The sequence below is a fragment of the Talpa europaea genome (genome assembly GCF_964194135.1).
Source record: "Talpa europaea genome assembly, chromosome: 7".
In the NCBI taxonomy this organism is placed as follows: domain Eukaryota; kingdom Metazoa; phylum Chordata; class Mammalia; order Eulipotyphla; family Talpidae; genus Talpa; species Talpa europaea.
This window is the reverse complement of record NC_140074.1, coordinates 1,918,544-1,944,171: the sequence shown is the minus strand read 5'-3', so window position 1 is coordinate 1,944,171 and position 25,628 is coordinate 1,918,544. Positions and strand designations below refer to the sequence as shown.

The window sequence follows — 25,628 nt, the reverse complement described above, 5'->3', positions numbered from 1 at the left end:
TCTAGAAAGCCTTCCCACTTCCCTGACCACTCCCCCAGCCTTGTCAGCCTTTTTTTTTTTTTTTAAGATTTATTTATTTATTTATTTATACAAGCACTGGGTACAGTCAGAAGTGCGGGAGGGTGAGAGGATTCACCAGAGCCAGAGCGGGGAGCAGAGCAGGCAGAAGGACCGAAGGACACCGCTGAGGGGAGCAGCAGGCGGCAGGAGAGGTCTGCGCGCCATGTGGGACCCTCCTCCGGTGGCCGGGAGCAGCCGGGGATCGAACCGGCACCGCAGAGGCCGCGGGCAGCCCCACAACCCAGCGCTCAACCGCCGCGCCACCGGGGAGGCCCAAAACTGAGTGATCTTAAAAAGAATAATCTGTATAAAATAGACTGGGGCAAAAACATCTCCGTGTGCGTCTCTCTCTCTGTCCCTGCCTCTGCACCCACAAATGGGGAGGTGGGAGGGGTTCCACCCACGCGTTGCCTCTCACCTTTCACACAACAGGTGAGAGAATCTGTTCAGTTTAACATGGACAAACTGAGAAATACAAATTTAATCAAACCACGTAGTGGCGATGAGTAGGATGAGAAACAGATTGTCTTCTAAATTAATTGGGCAGAGGGGAGAAGCCAGAACAGCAATAATGAAACTCCAAGAAGACAGAGATCATTTTATAAAGACGGAAAAACAAGCAGAAAACGATAATGACGCCTGAAGTGAGACGGGAAAGTAAGTGGGAGAGACTCAATTATTCGAGAAGGGGAGTGGGTGAGAGGCTCTATCAAGCCCACTGCATCCAGACCACGGGCCAAGCCGCAGGGAGGGGCGCCCGCACCCCGGGGTCGAATCCCAGCAAGACGGAGGCGCAAACAAGCCACGCTGGGTGTCCTCCGTGGGAAAATGACAGGAAGAGCATTTGACACCCAGACTCACAGGACAGCGAGGGCAGTCAGCCTCCGAGGCCACAGAAGCCAGGCCCCAGGCCAGCAGCAGGAAAGGCAGAGACCCCACGCGCCAGCCAGTCCTCAGAAGACCCGGGCACAGGCACCACGTTGGAACTGGGGCCAAGATCAGGACTGGCTGAGATCTGGGTAAAGCGAGTGAGGTCTCAGATTCCTTTACTCCACCTCGCTGAGGGAAAACCTGTCCTCTTCTTGGGCAGAAGCTAAAGGCTTATTCTCTGGAGAAGACATAGTACAGGCTCATTGGACCAATGAATTCTAAGCACTGGTGAGAGTCTGAGCTTGCACCCAAATTAGGGGCAGTAGGCAAAAATAAATGAATAAATAAATGAACAGACAAATAAATAAATGCACACGGCCTGTGAGATAGGTCAACCTCCAGCTTCCCACTGCCTTACTTCTCCCGGGGCCCTTTGCCCTCCAGCAGGAGACTGGAGGGATCCTCTCTGGGGAACCTGAGGGGTGCAGGGCCTCCGAGAGACCACCCCGCAGTCTGTGGGCTCTGCCTCCTGAGAGGGCTCTAGCCACCCACCGTCATGTGAGCAAACCACCAAGGATGACCGAAAATCCGGAGGAAAGACTCCACTGAGAAAGAATGAGACCAAGACAAACAAAATTCAACAAAGACAGACAGTGCAGGAGGGAAAGAAAACCTCTCCCAGACCCCAGCCCCTCCCGGGAAAACAGGTCTGTCGGGTCCGTCACCACCACTTGCAAGAGATAAAAAAAGATTCATGAAACCAAGAAATTAAATCAAGATATTAAAAAAAGAGGATTCAGAGAACAAAGTAAGAGCTCTTAAATATTACAAAAAAAGAAACACACATGGGTTGGAAGAGAAAGTTCAAGAAATCTAGACAGTAGAGCAAAATAAAAATCAAAATCAACCCCTGTCACCAACAGAGACACCCCCCTCCAAAAACCAAAAGAAAGGAAAGAAAGGAAAGATATTTTTAAAAATGTAGAAGGTCGGTCCAGGAGATTAATACCCACTTAACAGGTTCCAGGGAGAATAGACAGAAGTAGAAATCACCAAGGGTGGGTATAAGACGGGGGCACAGGGAACAGGGCCTCTGACGCAGAGAAATGCAAAGGGGGTTCTTTGGTTATGGTGAAGAGAAGCCCTAAGTAGTCACCCTACAAGCCCGGAGAAAAACCAGTCCAAAAAGACAGGGACGGGGGCAGCCCAGAAAGCCCGCTGGTGTCTGAGAAGATTCCGTTTTCTCGCGTCCTCACAGTTCACAGGACCAGCCACTCGCCTGATTCGAGCCGGTGGGGTGTGAGCCAAGAAGGACCAGAACTGAGGGTTGGCAAATGAGGAGCCTTGTGGGAAGTGTTCCGAGGGATTTTTACTTTTAAAAAGGGCTTGGAAATAATCAGTGGGCAGAGACAAAGAAAACCGGACAAGTGAAAAATGGCAGGGGATGAGTAACTCCAAGAAAAACGCAACAAGATAAGGAAGGCAAAAAACCAGAAAACCACACCAACAAAAAGGAGCTTCTCCCTGCTGTGTGAGGCCATGACGGTGGGTCTTCTGCAAGCACAACAAACTGTGCGTACACCCCGCCGGCAGGACTCGGGCAAGTGGCTGGTCCTACGGAACTGTAAGGGGACAAGAAAATGGAGTCTTCTCAGACACCAGGGGGCTCCATTCAAAGTTTCTGCTTTGTTACCAGGGAGGAGAGGCCGGATGAATGCCGGAGTAGACAGGGGCCAGTCCTGTCACTTCCACGAAGATGACATTCTGACAGGACACCATAGCTAACATAAACTTTGATGAACTAAATAACATAGTACCAAAAACACAGAAAGCAAAAGAGGCAGGAAACACAAGAAAAATGAATAGAAATACAATATTCATGAGAAATTAACAAATCTCTTAGTCCTTGACAGGTTGACAGACTCCTGACAACAGAAATCAACAAAAAAGTCAAAATTATAGGGGATTTAAAGTATATAACTAATAAATCTGACACTACATATATTGAATTCTAGCATATGTACACTCAGTTCTATAATTTTAAAAGTGTCCATTCCTTTCAAATACAGTTGAAAAAAAAAATCCACAGAATAAACTTCAGTCATTAAAACAAAATTGGAGGTTGGACTTACATTCTCCATACTCTGCACTAAGATAAAAATTGAACCATGAAAATTGAAATATTAGGGCCTCCCCGGTGGCGCAGCGGTTGAGCGCTGGGTTGCGAGGCTGCCCGCTGCCTCTGCGGCGCCGGTTCGATTCCCGGCTGCTCCCCGGCCACCGGAGGAGGGTCCCACATGGTGCGCAGACCTCTCCTGCCGCCCGCTGCTCCCCTCAGCAGTGTACTTCGGTCCTTCTGCCTGCTCTGCTCCCCGCTCTGGCTTTGGTGAATTCTCTCACCCTCCCGGGCTCCTGACTGTACCCAGTGCATGTATAAACAAAACAAACGAACAAATAAATAAATAAATAAATAAATAAATAAATAAATAAATAAAAACATGCCTCTATAAAAAGAAAGAAAGAAAAAAAAAAACAAAATTGGAGGTTGGACTTACATTCTCCATACTCTGCACTAAGATAAAAATTGAACCATGAAAATTGAAATATTAGGGCCTCCCCGGTGGCGCAGCGGTTGAGCGCTGGGTTGCGAAGCTGCTCGCGGCCTCTGCAGCGCCGGTTCGATCCCCGGCTGCTCCCCGGCCACCGGAGGAGGGTCCCACATGGCGCGCAGACCTCTCCTGCCGCCCGCTGCTCCCCTCAGCAGTGTCCTTCGGTCCTTCTGCCTGCTCTGCTCCCCGCTCTGGCTCTGGTGAATTCTCTCGCCCTCCTGCGCTTCTGACTGTACCCAGTGCATGTGTAAACAAACAAACAAAACAAAATAAATAAATAAATAACATGCCTCTATTAAAAAAAAAAAATTGAAATATTAACAACAAAATGCCAGCTGTTGACTTTTAAACTCTCCCAAAACAACGCCTAGGCACAAGAGGAGATTAAATCACCCCTTTAAACAAGCTTTTAGACAATAATGAAAACACTATACATTAAAAAATATGAGACACAGGTAGAGTCGTTAAGAGAGGACAATTCAAAGTCTTAGCCATTTTTAGTGACTGAACAAGAAATTCAGAAAAATAAATGAATTACGCATATGACGTACATTTTGAGAGAAATAAGCCTAACACAGGAGAAGTCGTTAATCAAGAGGGGAAAAAACAATCACGAATATAGACGACGGGCAAAGAGTAACAGAATACTGATAAATACATCCCAATTCTACCTGGTGAAAAATACGGAACACAGTTTGACTCCTCAAAAAGGAAGAAAACACAAATACATAAAATTAACAATAATAAAGAAGCGATAACCACAGAAGCAGAAGTAGGAGAAGCCCACAAGACACGCAAGTCACGGTAACACGCGAAAGACACAGGGAGGGGATCATGTCCAGAAAAAGACTAACTGTAGGAGAGAGAAGCTCACATTGGCCCAACACCAGGAACAAAACCAATCAAAGTATTAACCCAGCGCCAGCGCCCAGGCCAATGACTGCTGGAAGCTTAGACACGAGTCCAGATGTGGAGAAAGAACAAAAACTGAAATTATCACACGGCTGATACCGAAGCCTGACAAGGAGCAAACGAAATGGAAACTCCAGACCCGTGCGATGCATGCAGATGAATGCCAGACAATCTAATCAAACACAGCCTGTACCGCGTGCTTCCGTGGCTGCCGTCACGAGTTGCCACAAACCTGGCGGCACAGACATGCGCCAGCGCGCGCTCTCACATCTGGCAGCAGAGCTGTGTGGGTCTCGCTGGCTGGCGCGGGTGCTGGCCAGGCTGCCGCCCTCCGCTGGCTGCGGGATCCCCTCCCCGGCTCCCGGGCCACTGGTCGGAGTCTTTCCTTCTCCGCCTTTCCATGGGCTCCACCTTTGCACTAGCAATGGTGCGTCAGGTGCTTTTCATGTCTGGACTCTCCCTACCTCTTGCCCCGCCCTCAGGCAGGAGGGAGCTCTGCTTTTAGGGCTCACGTCTTTCTCCCTGGATGTCGGGGTACCTCCCCTTCCACGGCCAACTGATCGGTTGCCTTGATTGCATCTGCAAAGTGTGACATCACACTCACAGGCGCGGGGAAGGGGTCACGGGGTGGGGGACACTACACGGAAAGAATGACAGACCGAGACCGAGTGCGCGTCTGCCCGTGGACGCAGGGCTGGCTGCGTCAGAAGGCCGTCACAGAACTCCCCCCCTTTGCTCCTCGCCAAGGGAAAAAGCATTTGTCTGAAAAGAAGCTGCAAACTCTTCCATTAAGTCCCACACACGCCCAGACCCCTGCGGCCCGCAGAGCAGCCTTCAGCGTTATACAAAGTGCATCATCGCAAACCAAGAGCCAGCGGCCCCGGCGGCCGAAAGCCGGACGAGGCTTCAGGTGGGGGACCCTGTCCACCGCGGCCCCCTGGCTCCGATGAAGGCGCCTCCGCAGCAGACGCAGGCTGAGGCCGGGCTGTTTCCAGACCCGCATCCTGGCTCAGACCCCAGCCCAGCGCACCAGCCCCCTGGAAGTCCATCACGGCCTCCTTCCCTTCGGGGGATACCCCCTTTCTAGCCGGCGCCTCCAGCATCCTCAGCCTCGCCAGGCACACCAGGGCCTTCCCTGCATTCCCCTCTGCCTGCCTCTGAGGCTCGGCCATGAGCACCCTGCCACAGCAAGCTCATGAGACTGGCCACCAGCCTCTGTGTCCCCCGATGTCCACAGCTGCCATGTGCTCTCAAGCTCACGACGGTGGCAGAGGGACAGAACGGTGGCCAGCCCTTGGGGGGATAGCAATGCCTCCTGCACGCCCACATCTAAACAAGTGCCAGATGCGGCCGAGATTCAGCTGCGAACAGTGACACCCATGACCCAAGGAAGCTTGGCTGCGTGCACCCGGGCCCCAGGGGTGATCTCTCACAGAGGAGGCCCCGGGGCCAGCCCAGGCGGCCGGGGAGCCGAGTTCGCAGGGCAAGTGGGCCGGTGTGTGGCACAGGAAGGGCTCCGGCAGCTCGGAAGTTGTCGGAGGGGGCTGCCGGAGCCCCAGGGGAGGAGCCCGCGGCGGAGGCCCCAGAGGGGCAGCTCACCTGTTGGGCTTGTGGCCCGTGCTGGCCAGCAGGTGCGCCTGGTCCAGGTCTCGCGGGAAGCCGTGCAGCACCCAGCCCCGCTGCAGGCAGTCCTGCTGGCTCAGGCGCTGGCTCAGCATCTTCATGATGATGCTGTCGGGGACTGCGGAGGAAGGGAGACAGGGTCACTCTACTCCCTGGACCCACATGTGGGAGGGCCCGTGGCCCCTGTGGCCCTCAAGCTTCCCACTTGGCCATGGAGCACGGGAGTGAGGAGACAGGCTGTGGTGCTGTGCCGGGGGCGTCCCGGGCCCCAGCAACGGGCAGAGACAGGGACTTGCGGTGGCAAGAGCAATGGGTAACCCTGACCTTGACTCTTCCCTGACCTTGACAAGATGCCAGGTGCAGCTGCAGCTGGGAGTGTGCCAGCCCTCCCCTGGGGGTCCCCCACCCTGCCCCCAGGGGTCCAAGACCTTTCAGGGGAGTGCGCTGGGCCCCATCCTCCCCTCCCCCAGCGCTCCCCTCCCTGACGTTTGGAACCAGGTCCCCCCAAGAAGCACAACACTCGCTCGTTCCACCTGGAGGCTGAAATAAAGACGACGGAGCCCGAGACGGAAACGCGCCTGTTTACATTCCCACGCTGACATTTCCCGGAAACTCGCTCCTCTCAGACTCATTAAACGCCCGTGTTGCTAACGTGCCGCGTCCCAGCAATTTGCACTCATTTTTCCAGAAATACTTGGCAAATATTCTGTTGTTTGCTGTGAGTGGGGCCCCACGTCGAGCCACTCTTGCTAAAACTGCACCGACCGAGTCTTGCGCGGCTTCTCTGGAGATGCTCAGCCACCAGCCGCCCGCGGGCCCCCCTCGCCGAGGACCCCGGGTGGGCCCGGGTGACAGACGCAAGAAATCGCCCGCTCACACCTGCTTCCCGCTGCGGCCTCAACACGCCGGCACGGACTGTCCCTGTCCCCGGAGGGCCACACGACCCATCCCAGGTCACTTGCATTTCCCTGAATTTGTTGTCTCGCCTCTTTGGGCCTTTCGGCCCCAGCCTCCAGACAAGCTCCCGAGGGCTGCGGCGTCCTGGATCTCCGAGGACACCATCTTGTGCTGCCCCACAGCAAGTCCTTGGAGCCCCGGGCGGCGAGAGATGCCCTCGGCCCCAGCAAGTCCCCCAGAAGAGGGGCCGGCTGTGCAGCCCCGAGTCCCGGTGCTGCCCCAACCAGCTCTGCTGCCCTGAACCTCAGTCTCTTCTGCCAGGAGGCCTGAGCGCCAAGGAGACCCAAGCGCAGCTGCGTTGGGAGCGACCTAAGAGTAAGCCCAGGAAACTCACCTGTCAGCCCCCAGCTCCTTTCCTAGAGCAAGCGTGAGCCGAGGGCCCTGGGCTCTGCCGGCCGCCGCAGCCCCGGGCCTCAGTGTCCTCCCCTGGGACGCCACCTCACTGCCTGCCGGGCCTGGGATGACTCGTGGGAGGTGCCAGAGCCACAGGGGGGCTCCCCCAAGGTGTGCAGAGACTTTTAGGTCCCTCTGAAGTCCCTCCAGATTCCCACCCGGTGGCTACAAGAAAACCGTGAGAACAGGTAATTCTCCCTCACAAGCTGCAGCTATGCTGAGCCCGACCTCCCCCCACGCCCCCACCCCGCCCAGAGCCGCGTGCGGGAGGGGTGTGGGAGGGCGTGTGTCTATCACACACACTCGCTCCACGCCTCCGCTGGCTCCGGCTCGCCCCTGGCTGTTCCTTCTGCCCACCCGCGCCTCAGGCCCACGCAGGCCCCGGTGTTCACAGCGAGCCTGGGGGCCGGGAGTTCCCGACTGGCCTCTGCAGGAGTCGAGGTCCGCGTGAAGCCAGGTCTCCCGGGGTCTGAGCTGCCCGTGGCGTGTCCGGCGGTGGGGGCTGCGGTGAGGAGGGGGGGGAGGGTCAGTGTATTGACCACGGGAGGGGGAAGGCCTGCAAGGTCAGCCACTGGCCTCCCTCCGTCCAACGCTGAGAAAACGAGGCCCCAAAGGTCCCCACTAAGGGACCCTCCCAGCCCACTTCTCGGCTCGGGGAGAAATCCGAGTCTGGGGAACCGAGGAGATGGAGCAGCCTCGTGGTCCTGGTCACTGCCACCGGGCTGGCCGGGCTTGCCGGGGTGGGGGTGGGGGGATTCCCTGCTCTGCATCGGAAGTGAAAACGACGTGTCTTTTTATCTTTTTAAAATTTGTTTTAAATCTTTTTTTTTTTCAAAGAGGCATGTATTTTTATTTGTTTGTTTGTTTGTTTGTTTATACAAGCACTGGGCACAGTCAGAAGCGCGGGAGGGTGAGAGAATTCACCAGAGCCAGAGCGGGGAGCAGAGCAGGCAGAAGGACCGAAGTACACTGCTGAGGGGAGCAGCGGGCGGCAGGAGAGGTCTGCGCGCCATGCGGGACCCTCCTCCGGTGGCCGGGGAGCAGCCGGGGATCGAACCGGCGCCGCAGAGGCCGCGGGCAGCTTCGCAACCCAGCGCTCTATCGCTGCACCACCGGGGAGGCCCTTAAAATTTGTTTTAATTATTTATTTCCCTGTCCCCCTCACATCGTGGCAGCCTGGACGTCCTTCTAGCCAGCAAACCGATTGCCGAGAATCGACAGCCAAGTGGGGCAAAGGACGCCGCTGGGCCCCGGGGCCCCCATTCTGTCCCCCAGTCAACGCTGAGTGGGGAGGTTCAAAGGATGGCAGGGGGTGGCTTGGGGGGTCCGGGCTGGGCCTGGCGTCCCCCAGCAGAGGCTTCCGCAGAGAACGCGAGGGGCCTTACGGGGAGCGGGGCCGTGTCCCCATCGGGAGGACGTGAAGGAAGCCCCGCAGAGCCCGGGGTGCTGCTTCCCAGGCCCCGCGCTGCCAGGAGGGCCCTCGGAGGAGCAGGGCGGCCGCCTGGGGCTCTCCTGACTGGGTTCCCCACTCGGGCCCGGTCGGCCGTCGCCTCTTGCCAGCCCCACGCATCTGACCAGCCCCTGCAGCCACGAGGCAGCCGCGTGGCCCAGAGCCGGCTCCCTGCCCTGGCGCTGTACCCGCCCCACAGGGCCGTGCGCCGCCTCCTCCCGGCGGCTGCGCGTCTCAGCCGCGGGCGCCTCGGGATTTCTGGGCTTGGCAGCAGCCTCTTGCCCGTGCAAGCCGCCGCCAGGGGCTGCCTCTCTGGAATGTCCCGTCAACCCCAAATTTAGCAAAGTGCAAGGAATGATTAGCCCATTATTTCATGAGGCCACACCACATTCGGGGGGGGGGGGTTGGCCCTTTTCTTGAGATTCAAGAGCGTCTATAAAAGACGGAGCCCTTGCATTGCCCGCAAGGTCATCAAGCTCTCGATCCACGGGCCCCCCCAGCTGAGTGTGCAGCACAGGGGCCGTGGGGTGCACAGCCGCAGAGGGAGGCCCCGGGGAACCACGACCCCCCAGGACACCTGGCTCGCCCCAGTCTTGGCTGGTGGGGCATCCTGTTGAGAGGCTGGAGCCACGTCAAGCCCCTCGTGCACCTCGACGGCAAGTGCTGAGCGGGAGAAAGGGCAAGGCCAGCCGGGCCCCCCAAATGTGAATGTGGACTGGACGGGACAGCTGCTTCCCGAGGCAGGTCTGGCGCCATCCTTGGCCTCCTCCAGCTCGCAGAGGCAGAAAGGGCCGGGGGGGGGCAGCTGGGGGGCGCTGCCCATGCCACCCCGGGGCAGCCGCCAGTGCCCCGACCAGGCTGGGCCGGGAGGGAGGCACTCGGGGAACAGCGAGGACAGAAGTGGAGAAATGGAGACGGCGCCCTCAGCTGGTGCGCGGAGGCGGCAGGACCCAGGGCTGGGGACAAACCCAAAGAGCCAGGAAACCTCCTGCCACCCTCAGGCGACCCCACCCCACACCCGCTGCACCCCGACACTACACCAGCGTTAACACCGCCCACGCGGCACTCCCCTCACACACAGCTACACACACGTGCCCCTGCACACGCCTACACACGCCTATACCCACACGCACGTGCCCCTGCACACCCTGTAACAGGCACACGGCACTCTAGACGCCACGCCACCTACACACCACACATGCCCCTATACACCCCCTACACACACCACACACGCCCCTATACACACACTCGCCCCTACACACACACACCCCTACACACACACACTCGCCCCTACACACACACACTCGCCCCTACACACACCACACACGCCCCTACACACACACACTCGCCCCTATACACACACCCCCCTACACACACACACCCCTACACACAGACGCGCCCCTATACACCCCCTACACACACCACACACGCCCCTATACACACACACTCGCCCCTACACACACACACCCCTACACACACACTCGCCCCTACACACACACACTCGCCCCTATACACACACTCGCCCCTACACACACACACCCCTACACACACACTCGCCCCTACACACACACACTCGCCCCTATACACACACACTCGCCCCTATACACACACACTCGCCCCTACACACACCACACACGCCCCTATACACACACTCGCCCCTACACACACACACCCCTACACACACACTCGCCCCTACACACACACACCCCTACACACACACACTCGCCCCTATACACACACACTCGCCCCTATACACACACACTCGCCCCTATACACACACACTCGCCCCTACACACACCACACACGCCCCTATACACACACTCGCCCCTACACACACACACCCCTACACACACACTCGCCCCTACACACACACACTCGCCCCTATACACACACTCGCCCCTATACACACACACTCGCCCCTACACACACCACACACGCCCCTATACACACACTCGCCCCTACACACACACACCCCTACACACACACTCGCCCCTACACACACACACTCGCCCCTATACACACACTCGCCCCTACACACACACTCGCCCCTACACACACACACTCGCCCCTATACACACACACTCGCCCCTATACACACACACTCGCCCCTACACACACACACTCGCCCCTATACACACACTCGCCCCTACACACACACACCCCTACACACACACTCGCCCCTACACACACACACTCGCCCCTATACACACACACTCGCCCCTATACACACACACTCGCCCCTACACACACCACACACGCCCCTATACACACACTCGCCCCTACACACACACACCCCTACACACACACTCGCCCCTACACACACACACCCCTACACACACACACTCGCCCCTATACACACACACTCGCCCCTATACACACACACTCGCCCCTATACACACACACTCGCCCCTACACACACCACACACGCCCCTATACACACACTCGCCCCTACACACACACACCCCTACACACACACACACCCCTACACACACACACTCGCCCCTATACACACACACTCGCCCCTATACACACACACTCGCCCCTACACACACACCCCCCTACACACACACACTCGCCCCTATACACACCACACACCCCCCTACACACAGACGCGCCCCCCCAGTCCTGGGGTGGGGGGCACCATCTGACGGTCAGACACAGCCCTGGCGCCCCCAGGCGCGGGAGGGAGCGGCCCGGGAGGGGGCTGGGGGCTCCGGCCTCCGTGGGGAGCCCGCCCCCAGGGTGGCACCGGGTTGCTGGGGCGCCGGGGCTGCGGGGGGGCGCCGGGGCTGCGGGGGGGCGCCGGGGCTGTGGGGGGCGCCGGGGGCTGTGGCGGGGCGCCGGGGCTGTGGGGGGCGCCGGGGGCTGTGGGGGGCGCCGGGGGCTGTGGGGGGGCGCCGGGGCTGCGGGGGGGCGCCGGGGCTGTGGGGGGCGCCGGGGCTGTGGGGGGCGCCGGGGGCTGTGGGGGGCGCCGGGGGCTGTGGCGGGGCGCCGGGGGCTGTGGCGGGGCGCCGGGGCTGGGGGGGGCGCCGGGGCTGGGGGGGGCGCCGGGGCTGGGGGGGCGCCGGGGCTGGGGGGGGCGCCGGGGCTGTGGGGGGCGCCGGGGCTGGCGGGGCGCCGGGGCTGGGGGCGCGCCGGGGCTGGGGGGGCGCCGGGGGCTGTAGGGGGCGCCGGGGCTGCGGAGGGGCGCCGGGGCTGCGGGGGGGCGCCGGGGGCTGTGGGGGGCGCCGGGGGCTGTGGCGGGGCGCCGGGGGCTGTGGGGGGCGCCGGGGCTGCGGGGGGCGCCGGGGGCTGTGGGGGGCGCCGGGGGCTGTGGGGGGCGCCGGGGGCTGTGGCGGGGCGCCGGGGGCTGTGGGGGGCGCCGGGGGCTGTGGGGGGCGCCGGGGGCTGTAGGGGGCGCCGGGGCTGCGGGGGGGCGCCGGGGGCTGCGGGGGGGCGCCGGGGGCTGCGGGGGGGCGCCGGGGGCTGCGGGGGGCGCCGGGGGCTGCGGGGGGCGCCGGGGGCTGTGGCGGGGCGCCGGGGGCTGTGGCGGGGCGCCGGGGCTGTGGCGGGGCGCCGGGGCTGGGGGGGGCGCCGGGGCTGGGGGGGGCGCCGGGGCTGGGGGGGCGCCGGGGCTGGGGGGGGCGCCGGGGCTGGCGGGGCGCCGGGGCTGGGGGCGCGCCGGGGCTGGGGGGGCGCCGGGGCTGTGGGGGGCGCCGGGGCTGGGGGGGCGCCGGGGCTGTGGGGGGCGCCGGGGCTGTGGGGGCGCCGGGGCTGGGGGGGCGCCGGGGCTGGGGGGGCGCCGGGGCTGTGGGGGGCGCCGGGGCTGGGGGGGCGCCGGGGCTGGGGGCGCGCCGGGGCTGAGGCGGGGCGCCGGGGCTGTGGGGGGCGCCGGGGCTGTGGGGGGCGCCGGGGCTGTGGGGGGCGCCGGGGCTGGGGGGGCGCCGGGGCTGGGGGCGCGCCGGGGCTGAGGCGGGGCGCCGGGGCTGTGGGGGGCGCCGGGGCTGTGGGGGGCGCCGGGGCTGTGGGGGGCGCCGGGGCTGTGGGGGGCGCCGGGGCTGTGGTCTGCCGCCCCCTGCCGGCCCCGCGGGGCGGCGGCGCCTCGCGGCCTTCCCGGGACAGCGCCGGCCGCTCGGGGCGCTCCCGGGCGCGTCCTGGAGTCGGGGCGCCCCGGCCCGGGCTCTCACGGCTCGGGGCGTCTCGCCGCGCGCCCGGGGAGCGGCCTCCCCTCCCCGCCGCCCGCGCCCTCCCTGCGCTGCCGCGCCCGCAGGAGCCGGGAAGATGGAGGCGCCCGCGCCCCGCGCCCGCCCCCCGCGCCCCACCGCCCCACCCCGGGGCCGGCCCGGCCCCCCCCAGCAGAGGGTTTCAGGAGAACACGGGGCGCCCCGGCCGCCTGCGCCCCTCCTCCCCGCCGCCCGAGGCCCCCCACCCCCGGTACCCCCACCCCCACCCCGGCCACCAGGGCGGGCCCCAGAGCCCAGGGACGTTTCTCTCACCCGGCGGAGCCTCGCCCCGGCACGCGCCGCACCTTTCCTGGGCGCCCGGGGAGCGCGACCTCCCGCCTTCCTTTTTTTTTTTTGCGTATAAGAACTGGGGCGCAGGCCAGAGGCGCGGGGTGAGAGGACTCCCCAGAGACAGTGGGGGGCGGAGCAGGCGGATCCACTGAACCCCCTGCTGAGGGACGGGTGACAGGAGGGGCTGCTGCGCGTGGGCAGCTCCCTGGCGGGGGGACTCAGGCCGAGACGCGCCCCTTAGGCCACCGGGAGGCCCAACTTCCTTGTTTCTGTGACCTCCGGGCCCAGGCCAGGTGATTCCCCCCCTCTCAAGGTCACGGGGTGCCGCGGGCAGGGAGGAAGGTCGGGGACCACAGGGAAGCCGGAAACAGCCCCACCGGGGTTCCTGGGTGGGAAGGGCCAGCGGCGGTGCCCACCCAACACGCTCGGGCGAGGACACGCACGGTGAACTCGGCCCTGGGCTGAGCATCTTTTTATTCTACTCTAGAAGTTACTTCGTGGGATCTCTCTGTAACAATCCCACCTCACAGACAGGGAAACTGAGGCACAGGACGAGACACGCTCTGCCCAGGGCTGCACAGGCCTGGGCATGTAGGCGGTGGCGCCCTGATTTAAACGCAGGCACGGGGGCTCTGTGCTCTCTGCCTCCGCTCCGCAGCTCACGCACAGCCCGCTCCGGGTCACAAAAAGCCTCGTAGCTGGCCCCACCCGCCACCTCGTGGGCCTGGAGGCTCCCTCGGCCGCCGTGCTGTGAGGAAGCCCCATGAGCCCTGCAAAGAGGCTGCCGGAGACAGGCCAGCAGCACAGCGGTTCCAGGCGCAGGTGTGGGAGCACAGGATCTGCCCCAGCAGATGCCACAGAGAGAAGAACCAAGGAACCCAGCTGGTACCGGAACAGAGACGCACTGGTGGCCCCCATGAGCCGGGCCGGTTATCCCAGCCTCCGAGCCAGGGCAGCAAGCACGCCCCCCCAACTCTGCCCAATACCCAGATCCACAAGTCCAGACCTTAGTCAGTGAGTGGTCATTTTCTGCCACCAAGTTGTGGGGTGGGTGACCGAACGCCAGGGGGTGGCTGGCTGGCTGTCCCCGCCGCGGGTCCAAAGCCAGCAGCAGGCTCAGGGAAGCGCGAGAGGTGCAGGAGTGCACGCACGTGCCAGCCCCGCGTGCCCGAGAGGGCTGTGCTCTGCCCTGGCCGCCGTGGCCTTGGGGACGGCAGCTACGAGTACAATCAACAGTGTGAGCCGGGCCGCGCCCCACTTCTACACACAGTCCCGCCCGACGGGTCACAAATGATGGCGCCACCACAATGAAAGGGGGGCTGCCAGCGAGGAGACGGCAGCACGGAGAGGCCGGTGCTGGTCCAGGACACACGAGGGGAGAGTCCGTGTGGGATCCAGGCCCGCAGGACCGGGAGTGAGGGTCACCTGTCGCCTGCCTAGAAACCTGGCTGCCGCAGCCGCCTACTACCTGCTCTCCCATTGTCCCCGCAAATGGAATGGGGTGCCACCTGTGTAGAAGTGCAGGGGCAGAGGGAAGCTTCTGGGCCGGTGCCATGGGGCAGGCCTGCTGGGCAATGCCAGTTGCTGTGTGTTCGCTTGTTCATTCATTCATTCAGACACTAGCTGAGCCCCTGCCGGGGCGACCTGACACGGGGGCTGGGGCAGACGGGAGCAGACACACAGGTAGGCGGGTTCACCCACACCCCTCCCGCCCCCCTCCGCCCCGGCCCTCTGCCCCTCCGCTGGGAATGGTGTGGACAGTGCCACGCTGGAGGCGCAGGGCCGCGCTGCCCTCCCTGAGCAGCTGTGCCAAGCGCCCTCTGGGCAGCCCCAGTGCCCCCTTCCAGCTGACAGCCCCCAGCGTCCTTGATGTGTTTCAGAAGCAGCCACTGTCCCAGGTGCTGGGGCTGCAGAAGGTCGGGGGCGGGGTGCCAGGGCCTCCCCTGCTCGGCCTGCTCACAGCAGAGGAGGAAAAAGCAGCTGGTGTCAGCCCCGCCGAGGGCACTCCCAGAGGGGACGGGCATCGGCCTGCATCTGCCTGCGGGGTGTGAGGCTGCACCAGGAGACCGCGGCAGAGGAGCCGGCGGGGGCCTCGGGTCTGGCCTGTCGCAGCCGATTTCACGGCTGAGTGGGCTGGAAACCACCGGGGCTGCCCATGGAGGAGGAGACACTTCCAGAAGGTCTGGCCAGAGCACGAAGGACACCTCACACTTCTGGGCCCATCCTGGCCATCCCAGAAATGTCTGGAGCCTGGATGCCTGCTCCACAGCCAAGGCGTGGGCGGGGTTGCGGGGGCGGGGGGGACTCTTTGGTGCAATGCTGGGGGTGCTCCCGCGGGGGCCAAGAGGGTTAGGCTAACCCCACTCTGTGGAGCAGAGACCTCTCATGGAACGGACACAAAGGGATTAAGCGCCCTCGCCTCAGTTTCCCTGCTGAACTGGCCATTCAACACTCAGCTGCCACCTTTGGGTGACACCCCAGCACAGCGCCATTTGAATAACGGAGAGACAGGTGGGCTGTGAGCGCCCGGAAGTCTAGTTTAAAAAAGCAAGGGGCTGGATCCTTGGGGGCACGAATCTGCTGATAAGGGGGTGCTGACCCGCTTACCCGACGTGCTCGCAACCAGGCCCTCTGGCCTCAGAAGGCGACCCCCACGTGGACGCCCGCTGCTCCGTGGCCAGCAGGGCCTGGCTCCCGCCCGCGCCGCGCGCGGCCGAGGAAGTCTTTGTAGCGGCCCCAGGGGAGAAGTCGGAAGTTTGACTTGAAAAAAGGAGCTACTTCAAAGGCATTGTCAGGCCGAGGTGAGGGTGCCTTTAAGCTGCATACATTACAGGGGGCATCCACTTCTCAACCGTGGGGCTCTGGATGGGGGGCGCCAGAGGGATGAGGGGGGCACAGTGGGGGTGGTGAAGGGGAAAAATACACCTGGAATAAGAGAGTAAATTAATGTGTTTATTACTCACTGTTTGGACTACGTGCGGGCGTGTGTGCGTGTGCGTGTGTGCGTGTGTGTGTAGAAAAATGAAAGAAAAATGTAGAGTTTTTTCAATAATAAAAAGGGAGTTTGCACTGCGGGGCCCCTAAAGCTTGTGAAAAATTAAACTCGACGGATTCAAACTGTCCTATTTCCACTTCAAAAGGGAAGAGGCACTGAGCTCTTCCGAACTTAGCTTCAAACGCCCAGCACCCTAGAAAGTTTCTTTAAAAAAATAAAGGCCGCTGTTCCCCCAAGCGCCGAGCCGGTTACTGTGCCCGCCGTCTCTCCCTCCTCTAATTATACCCCTGTGAGTCTATTAATCAACTGGTAAATTATTTAGAGCGCCCCGCGCTGTCTTCGGCGAGCGCTGGCTGCGAGCGGGCAGGGCCCCCAGGGCCCCGCTCCGGCTAAGACGGCGCCAGCTCTCGCCACGGCAGCGCCGCTGCCAAGAAACCGTGTTCCGCTTCCCTCCTCCGACGGGGAGATTTAGTGCCTTTCAACCCCGCGCCTCTTCGCGCGGTTTTAACAAAAGAGAAAAGCTGGGGTATTGTCGCACCTTTTGTGTGCATTTAGTGACGAGAATATTAATTCCCCTAAAAAAAAAAGGCGGCCCTCGGCTGGGCCCTGACGCCTGTCTCCCGGGACGTGGACGGGGAAGGCTCTGGAAAATGCTGGTAATCAGCCCAATTTGGGGCTGCTTGGGCTCGTCTGCTTTACGTTGGGGCCGCGTGTTCGCTGCGGTGCCGACTCATTAACAGAGAAGTGCAAATTAGAGCCTTGACTCTCCCTCCAGCCTCCTGCCCGCTCTCGCTCTCGGCTGCAGGAGGCCATGAGGGACCGTCTCCAGCCAGAAATGTTGAGGAGAGCCGGGCGTGCGGGAGGGGCCGGACGCCACTTGGTAATGATCTGGCCTCCGCCTTATCTTTTCAAACATCGGGCCCTGCGCTTCTAGGGGAAAGTTACGGTGCCAATTAAAGAGCTGCTTCCCCCCAACGACTGTGTCTCCTGGCAGCGCCCCCGGGACCGGCCTTCCAGTGCTAGACGTGCTGCGGCAGCTGGGGGGGGGGGGGCGGGGTAGGAGGAGAAGCGAACTAGTGGGTTCACTGCAATTTGGCCGCGAGGGTAGGGGCAGATGCTGGGGATCTCGGAGGCTCTCTCCCTGGAGAGGCAGGAGCCAGGAAAGCCCCAGTCTGACACAACCCCCTCCCCCAATGGGCATGGGCACGCAGCCTCGCTCGCACCCCCACCCTGCAGAGAGTTGAGACCCAGGGCGGACGGAGGGAGGACAGGGCCGTTGGCACGCGTCTCCGTAGTATCTACAGGCACAGGGGGCCCAGCAGCCCGGCTCTCTGGACTGCCCGGCCAGGCTGCGGCCGAGCATCTAGGATGGAGTCTCAGGATGCGCTCAGGGGAGGCCTTCGCGCAGGGAATGTGGAGGATGGACAGCAACGGGCACTAATTTGGCTGCTGACTCAAAAGGTGTTGGCAGGACCTGTGAGGACAGAAGGGCGCAGCGAGGTCTGCAGAGGTCACCACTGGGATGCAGCCTGGGCAACCCCCTGGGGGCACAAGAGGAAGTGGGGGCTGGGGCAACCCAAGGTGCCCCCTGAATCTACTGAGCAGAGCTGAGATGCACCCCAAGAACAAGACTGCCCGGCTCTGGGGCACGAGGCTCCAGGGTGAGTGCAACAAGCAAGGGCTGGGCCTGGAGGAGGCCGGTGCTCAGGGGGCACCGCCTGGCTTGGGTGGGGGCGCCAGTGGGGTTTTCCACACTGGTTGACTGCATGGGGGGGGGGGCTGTCCCACAGGGAGGTGAGGCTCTATGTCGCCACCCCTTTAGTGGGGCTCCTGAACCTGGGGGACTTCTGGATCCCACATGTCAATCACGTGCAAGAGACGAGGTAAGCAGAGGCCCCCAGGAAGCTGGGGAAACCGGGATCTCAAGAGTGCCCTTCCTGTGGGCGGGCGCCAGGAACACCTTCAACCATAGACCACAGAGGAGTCTGGAAAGGTCCTCTGGTCCTGCCTTCGCCCCCACACCAAACAGGTAAGTGTCCAAGCCCTGCTGGTCAGCACTCGCAGCTGCGGAGCTGAACCTTCTGGCTTCTGACTGCTAATTAAATCTGGGCCTTTGCCCACAGGGTTTTTCACACCAAATAGCAAAGGATGGGGCAGCTCAGTGACCCCAACCGGGCGCCAGTTCCAGGTGTGACCAGTCACGCACGCACACAGGCGCTCTCCAGCAGCAGAAACACTCCCAGGCGTAGTGCCGGCCTAGCAAGTGCGCCAGCCCCCTTCCCAGCCCAGGGGCCTCACCAGGACAAGCCAGGAGCTTTCGGTGGCCCAAGAGGCAGTGTGGGTTCCCGGCCTGTCCCGGTCTGAGCCCCAGGCCTGAGGTTCTGGGAGGAAGTTTCCCTTCAGAGCCCGCGGGGTGGCGGCAGCTGAGACAGCGAGGCCTACCTGTCCGGTGCTTTTCCAAGTAGTCCTGGATGACCTCGCCCAGCTTGCTCTGGTCGGCCACGGTCTCCTTCAGCAGCTGCCCGCAGCAGACTGGGGGACAGAGGGACGGGAGGCACCGTCACATTTTATAGAAGCAAGAACGAGAAAAAAGGGCCGGTGCTATGGGCCGGGGGGAAAGGAGGGGTCGCCGAGCGAAGGTAAATAGCAGATGGGACTTGGAATTAAAGGTCGAGGAAGGAGATGGCACATTTGGTAAAGAACAGGCTTAACGTGAACAGTGGGGGCAGATGTAAGCAGCCCCCCACCCCGGAGACGCCAGCAGGGAAAGGTGGCACTGCAATCACTAAAGGGGGCTCTGGCCTCACCCTGGGGGGCAGCGTCCGCCCCTGGCCGGCCAGCCCACCACCCAGACCCGGGAGCCTGTGGCTGGCAAGGCACGTGGACAGGGCGAGGGGTCCACAGGCGGGAGCAGCTCCTGGGAAGGCCTAACGGGGAGGGAGCTGGCCAGTTGCTGCACTCGGCCTTCACAGGTGGGGGCCGTTCTCCCCACATCTGCAGGCCCCAGCCAGGCTGAAACACAGGCGTGTTGGTCAGCAGTCCCCCTGGAGGTGGCCGCTCCCTGGCTGCGAAGGCGCTGGGGCCAACGCCAGGGGTTCAACCCATATCTCAGGGGCTGGTCATTGCACAAACTTGCTTCCTCCCAGGCTAGGGAGGGGCTTTCTTCCTACATTAAAGAAACCAAAAGACAATCCCCCAGTGAACTGGATAGAGTGAATGTCCACAGCATTCACCAAGGCTGTTCCTCGGTAAGGATGTGCTGAGTCACCGTGGCCACGAAGCCGTGACCGTGTCCAGCTGGCGGGCGACCTCACCCACAGCCTCAATGATGTTGACGGTTCGCATCACCACTCAGGGCCCGGTGTTGCCATGTGGGGAGGACGCGGACCTCCCAGCAAAGTGACCTACTGCAGGCAGCCCAGCTGGAATTCACAGTGAGTGACATGGCACCACGGCCAGTTTCTAGGAAGGAGAATTGGCGTCCAGCCTACCTGCCGTCACCGCAAGCCATTAAACTGGACAAAGCAGATCCAGCAACTCTTTTCCAGCATGTGCGGACAGGCAGCCTGGGGGTGCTCCTCAGCAGACGGAATGCCCCATGCACCCAGGATCTCCACCTACCAGCACTTTTCAAACCAGGCACAAGGGTTGAACCCTAATAGAGCTGTGGAAACCAAGGCCGGAGTGTGGGACGCAGAGGTGCGGGGTCAGAGTGCAGGGCAGTGGAGAGGGCCTCCCGGGACCTGCGCGGGGCTTCACTGGAGTCTCTGGCAGATGCCAGGCTGCACGCTGGAAGGCGAGGCTCCCGAGACCCGGTGGCGAGAAGCCTCCGGGCCCTTGCACCGAATGTAGGCTCCCCACCGGAGACACTGCCTTCCAAGGAGAAGTCCTGCTGACCTCCCCGGGCGCTGACCATGACTGGGCAAGGCCGACCAGAGCTGTGGGATGCTGGCGCAGAGTAGGAACCGGAACCATCACAACAGAGACGAGAAACAGGCCCCCGCCGGCGCAAAATGATCCTCCAGTAAATTAACTGCCCATCTCAAGTCTTTGAAACTCAATATTCTTAAACTGCACCCTGCCATCCAGACTCTCAGCTACTAGGCACCACAACTCCAGTATGAGTAATTTTTAAAAAAAACCTTCTTGAGGCACCAAACAAAAGACAGAACAGGAAAAGGTGACCTCTGCTGGGAGAGAAAACAGGCCATAGAATTAGACCAAAAGATGACACCCAGGTCAGATTAGCACACAAAAAACTACAAAACCAAGGTCCCAAACATGTTTAAAATTTCAAAGGAAAAGGTAATTAAAATGAGTAAACAGATGGAGAATCTCAGCAGAAAAGCAGAAATTCTAAAAGTGGAAAATACAATGTCTTGAATGAAGGAAATCTCTGGGTGGGCGGAATCAGTGAATCTGAAAACAAGAAAACAGGGGGTCCAGACTGAGGCAGGATGGGGTGGGGGCCGGGACCTCAGGAGCTGGAGGGCATTCCTGAACAGTCGAGTAGACACGCTCTTGGAGTTGCAGAAAGAAGGGGGCGACATCTGAGGAAAGCATGGTAGGCGAATGTCAAAGTTGATAAAAAGTCACCTGCAGATCCAAGAATCTGAGATCCTAGAAGAAGAAACACAAAGGAAACCCCAACTTGCTACGGCTCAGCTGATAAAGAAGAAATACTGAAAGCAGCCAGGGGGTGGGTGGGGAGAAGACACTTTACTACGGGGAACAGCAACGAAACCGCCTGAGTCCTCCCGGGAAGGGAGCGCACGCTGTGAGGCAACGGGGTGCATCTTTACAGCGCTTAGAGGACAAAACCCGTCCACATAGATTTCTACTTGTGGCGGCAATCCTTCAAGAACGAAGTGAAATAAAGACGTTTCAGGCGGAGGCCAGCTGGGGTGTCGCGGGCAGCCTCGCGCAGCTAGTGAGGTTAAAGGTCCAAACCCCATCAGTGTTGTCTAGACAGTTAGAAAAGAAGACATGGCTTAAAAGCAAACATGAAATCTACTCCCCCCAAATGTGCAAATACGTGTATCTGTACAGCTCTCCAACAACACACACCCCACACAATGTGTGTCCATGCGCACAAGGCTACCCGTCCACCTGTCTGTCCATCTATCCATCTGTCTGTCCAGCTGTTTATCCCAACCAGAAGAAGGATCAAGCTCTCGTTTCAGCAGCCCACAGAGCGGGTGGGGGTCCTGCCCTGGCCTATCCAGGGGGGGCCTTGGGACAGTGGCCCAGCCTCTCTGAGACCTGTTTTCTCACTCATGCTGGGGGGGGTGGAGGCTAACACCAGCCCCACCTTGTGCTGGATGCTGTGAGGAGGGGCCACAGCCCCTGGCAGGAGGTGGCGCTCGTGCAGTCCCCGCATCCTTGCCTGGGCTGGGCGCAGCCGCCATTTGGTGGTTGCTACTCTGAGGAAAGGCAGGCCCCCGCCTGAGACCAGGAGGCCATGGGGGGCTGGGGGGTCAGAGCCTAAGTCCCTCCCCCCTTCCAGTCCTCCATCCACCTGAAGGCACACAGGCACCCAGCCCACCGGGGACCGCCTGGGAAGGACCCAGAGAACTGATGTCAGTGTTTTCTCTGGTCCTGGTAAAATATTTATTGAGACTATGCCAGGCAGGGGTTTGCCCCTGGTTCAGAAACTGCTCCCTGCGAACACGCTGACCTGGGCAGGGACGGCCAGAGGAGCCGATGAATGAACCGCATCTCTGGTGCTTAAGGGCCACGGCCACCAGGAGACGCGGGGCAGGCCGGGCCCCCGCTGCTCCGAGGACGGGAAGGCGGCCACCGGGAAGAGCCTGGCTCCTTGGGGGAAAGCCTCCTCCCTGCAAAGGCGCGCTAGCTGACGGCCCCCAGAGCAGAGAGCAGGAGGGCAGTGAGCTGACACACCCGCCCCACACACCCGGAAGGCTGGGGGGCGGCTGGGAGGCTCTGGACAGGGGGGCACTCACTGTTGACGAGGCCATACTTCTGAGCCAGGAGTGCGGCCTGCAGACTCTTGCCACTGCCCCTGGGCCCGCACAGCAGCACCCGGGGGGTGAAAGGCGCGTTGGACCTGCGGTTGCTTTGAACGAAGGTCAGGGCTAGGGAGAGAGGATGAAGGATAACAGCTCTAGGCCCCAGAGGCAGGAGCTGCCCTGTTAATTATTCCCATTTACGGCCACCTGGGAGCCCTGCCCACCAGCCAGTGGCCCTGGGGGTGAGGCTCAGCGAAGGAATTCCACAGCAGGCCTGGCCCTGGGGCTGGAGGGCCCTAAACGGCTCACAAGCCCCCTGGAGTCCCTCTACATCACAGCTGGAGCAGCTGCACTGGCCTCCTAGCGGCTGAGTGTATTACTGGGGGGCTGGGCCAGGACATTCCTGGGTCCGGGTGTTCCCAAACTGAGTGCCCTAACCTGGAGCCCCAGGTGCAGGCCGGCCTCCTTTTGTGGATCACAGGCCTTGGTAAGTCTGAGGCCATGGGGAGGCCGGGCCCCAGGGCACTGCTGAAGGACTGGGGAATTGGTGGAGGATAATTTGCACTGCACTTGGTGACGCCAGTGCGTGAGTCTCCAGAGAGTACACAGGGCCGCAGCGCGACAGAGGGAAGCAGCCCGCCAGCCTGGGCGGCGGGGGGAGGGGGGTTGGGGGTGGTGGTGGAATGAACCTCAGCGGGTGGCCCCCCCCACCCCCACCCCCGCCCCCTGCACAGAGGAAGGAGGTGTGAGAGGAGGGGGGACAGCTCAGCTCCAGCGAGGGTGGGCGCTGCCTGCTCGTGTGGTCAGGGCTGGGGTCAGCGTTCCCCTCAAACAGGGTCTCCCTCCTCAGACTGGCCCCTAAGGGGACCCCTGACCGAGGGTGCGCCTGACCCTGGACGTCCAGGGTTGGAGGTTCCCGTGTGTCCCAGGGTGCTGACCACATCCCCGGGGAGGGCCGGGCTGAGAAGTGCTGGGTGGGGTCTCTGCACTCTGGACACCCGAGCTCTGGAGGGTCTTTACTGAAGGGTCCCTGGAGAGACCCTGAACCCCTCTGTGACCTGAAGGCGCGGGGAGTCCACCTCCTGGTTGGATGGGGAAACTGCCCTGGGCACCGTGCCTGTGGCTGCTCAGCTAAACACCCTGCAGGCATCACCCTGGCTGAGAGGCCCTGCCTGGGAGGGACGGGCTGCGGGAGTGGCTCCAGGCTCACGGCCCAGGGACCGCCGGGCACCAGCGAGGCCGGCCGGGAAGGAGAGGAGCCAGCCCTGCTCCCCAGGGTCCTCTGCAGCCAGCGCCTCGGAGCACACCAGGACGGGGCGAGGCAGCCTGCTGACAAACGACGCTTAATTTACAGTAAATAACTAAGTTAATTAGAAGTAATGATCCCCCAGACAGTCTCCACATCTAATTACTCTTTTCAAAAATATGTGGTTGCTGGATTCACTGCAGAGAGATTAGAAAACAACACAGAGAACTCTGCGTTCCAGTTTTCCATTTCTCTCTCTGCATTATTAATTAATAATAATAATATTCAGACACTCACACTTTTATTTACAATTCCAGGCATGAATTCTTTATGAACAATCATATGAACTTTTAGATTTAATTAAGTCATTTGGAAGTGATTAATGTGCAGAGGCAGCGTCCAGGCGGCAGATAAATGCTGCTGTGTCTACCTCCAGGGCGTGGCCTGCGCTGCTGAAGACCCTTCCAGACACCCCTGGGTGTGACGAGCGACTCTGAGGCCTGAGGTTTCCTGCCACCGTGGTTTCTAGACCCCGCCGTTCGGTTGCTGACCCTTGGGAAGGGGAGGCGGTGGGGCTTGGGGGCAGCAGAGCAAAGCCACGCCGGCCAGTGCAGGGAGGACAGAACCCCTCCCCGCAAAACACAGCTCTTCCCACGAGCAGAGGGAATGTAGCAGAGGGGGCGCTGTCACCCCTGAGGGCCTCGCTATCTGGTGGGGTGTCCCTTGCTTGCTTCCCCTGGGCTGGCCCGGCCGGGGTGCCTGGCGCAGGACAGCAGACGCTCGACAAGACTTTAAGAAGCTGTCCCCCTGCTGCGCGGGGCAGGAGCCTCGCCATCTTGGACCGTTCGAGTGACACTGGCCCCAACCATGCGTCCCCAGCCACCTCTCTGACCAGCTCCAGGCACGGAGGCCACGCTGCCGGCGAGGCGACAGGGAATCGGTTCCGTTGTAGGGTAGGGGCGACAGAGCTGAGGCTCAGCGGGCGAAGGACAAAGGCAACGTGGCTCACCTGGGAGGAGCCAAGACTGGAACACAGCTCACCCAGCTCCCATTCTTGGGGCTCAACCACCACCTGATGCCCCCCCAACATAAACACACACACAGAACCCCTCCCCGCAAAACACAGCTCTTCCAACGAGCAGAGGGAATGTAGCAGAGGGGGCGCTGTCACCCCTGAGGGCCTCGCTATCTGGTGGGGTGTCCCTTGCTTGCTTCCCCTGGGCTGGCCCGGCTACTAGCGTGGCTTCTGGGAAGCTGCAGACGCCGAGGTCATGGCTGCTCTGGGGCTGGGGCCCCTGCGTTGTCTCGCGGCTTTGCTGCTGGGCTGGTGGGCTCGTTTATAAATTTTCTCTCTGTTCTCCCTCTCTCCAGGACAAGACGTCCTGCTCCCGTGTCCCCCCACCCCAGCGTCCCTCACGGCGCCTGTCCCCACTCCAGCCACCGTCACGTCTGCTGACCACGCCGCCCAGGGGCAGCAGGGAGCGGGTGCTGGGGGGCCCCGCGCCTAGCCGAGGGGGGCCCTGGGCTGACCTGACTCCCGGGTGGCGCTGGGTGGGGAGGCAGAGGCGGGCCGGCCGCCCGCAGAGCTTACCCTGGTAGAAGACGTCCACGCACGGCTGGTCGGCGCTGATGACCTTCAGGATCCTGGGGTAGGAGGGGATGACCCTGACGATGTTCCTGTGGTATTCCAGCAGCCGCTGCGCTGTCTCCAGCTCCGAGATGCCCTCGGGAATCTGCAGTCGGCTCTGGATTTCAAAGTCGGGGGGCCAGTCAAAAGTGGTGTGATAAATCTCTGCGATGAGAGAGTACGTGGTTGGTGACCAGCGAGGCCTCCGGGATCCCGCAGCGTGTGGCCCGGATAGCGCCGGGGCAGCCGCCCACCCCAGCCGTCTGGCCTCGGGCTCCCGCCTGCTCCTCCTCAGAGGAGCAACCACAAAACGGCGGCTGCGCCCAGCACAGGCAAGGACGCCTCCCGCCGGGCGCTGGGGTGGGCTGCGGCCCCTCCTCACAGCATCCAGCACAAGGCGGGGCTGGTGTTACCCCCCGGGCAC

General features: G+C 61.6%; 1 protein-coding gene across 1 annotated transcript in view; it reads right to left on the bottom strand.

Annotated features, from left to right (window-relative positions):
* Positions 1–25,628, bottom strand: part of AK8 (adenylate kinase 8) — a gene marked incomplete at both ends in the record, with an annotated part of 82,487 nt that overhangs the window by 26,097 nt on the left and 30,762 nt on the right. Inside the window, 4 exons of the mRNA XM_084236747.1 lie at positions 6,051–6,192; positions 18,805–18,894; positions 22,326–22,457; positions 25,169–25,369. Coding sequence (XP_084092873.1) covers positions 6,051–6,192; positions 18,805–18,894; positions 22,326–22,457; positions 25,169–25,369 — 565 coding nt within the window. The remainder of the gene's footprint in view (positions 1–6,050; positions 6,193–18,804; positions 18,895–22,325; positions 22,458–25,168; positions 25,370–25,628) is intronic.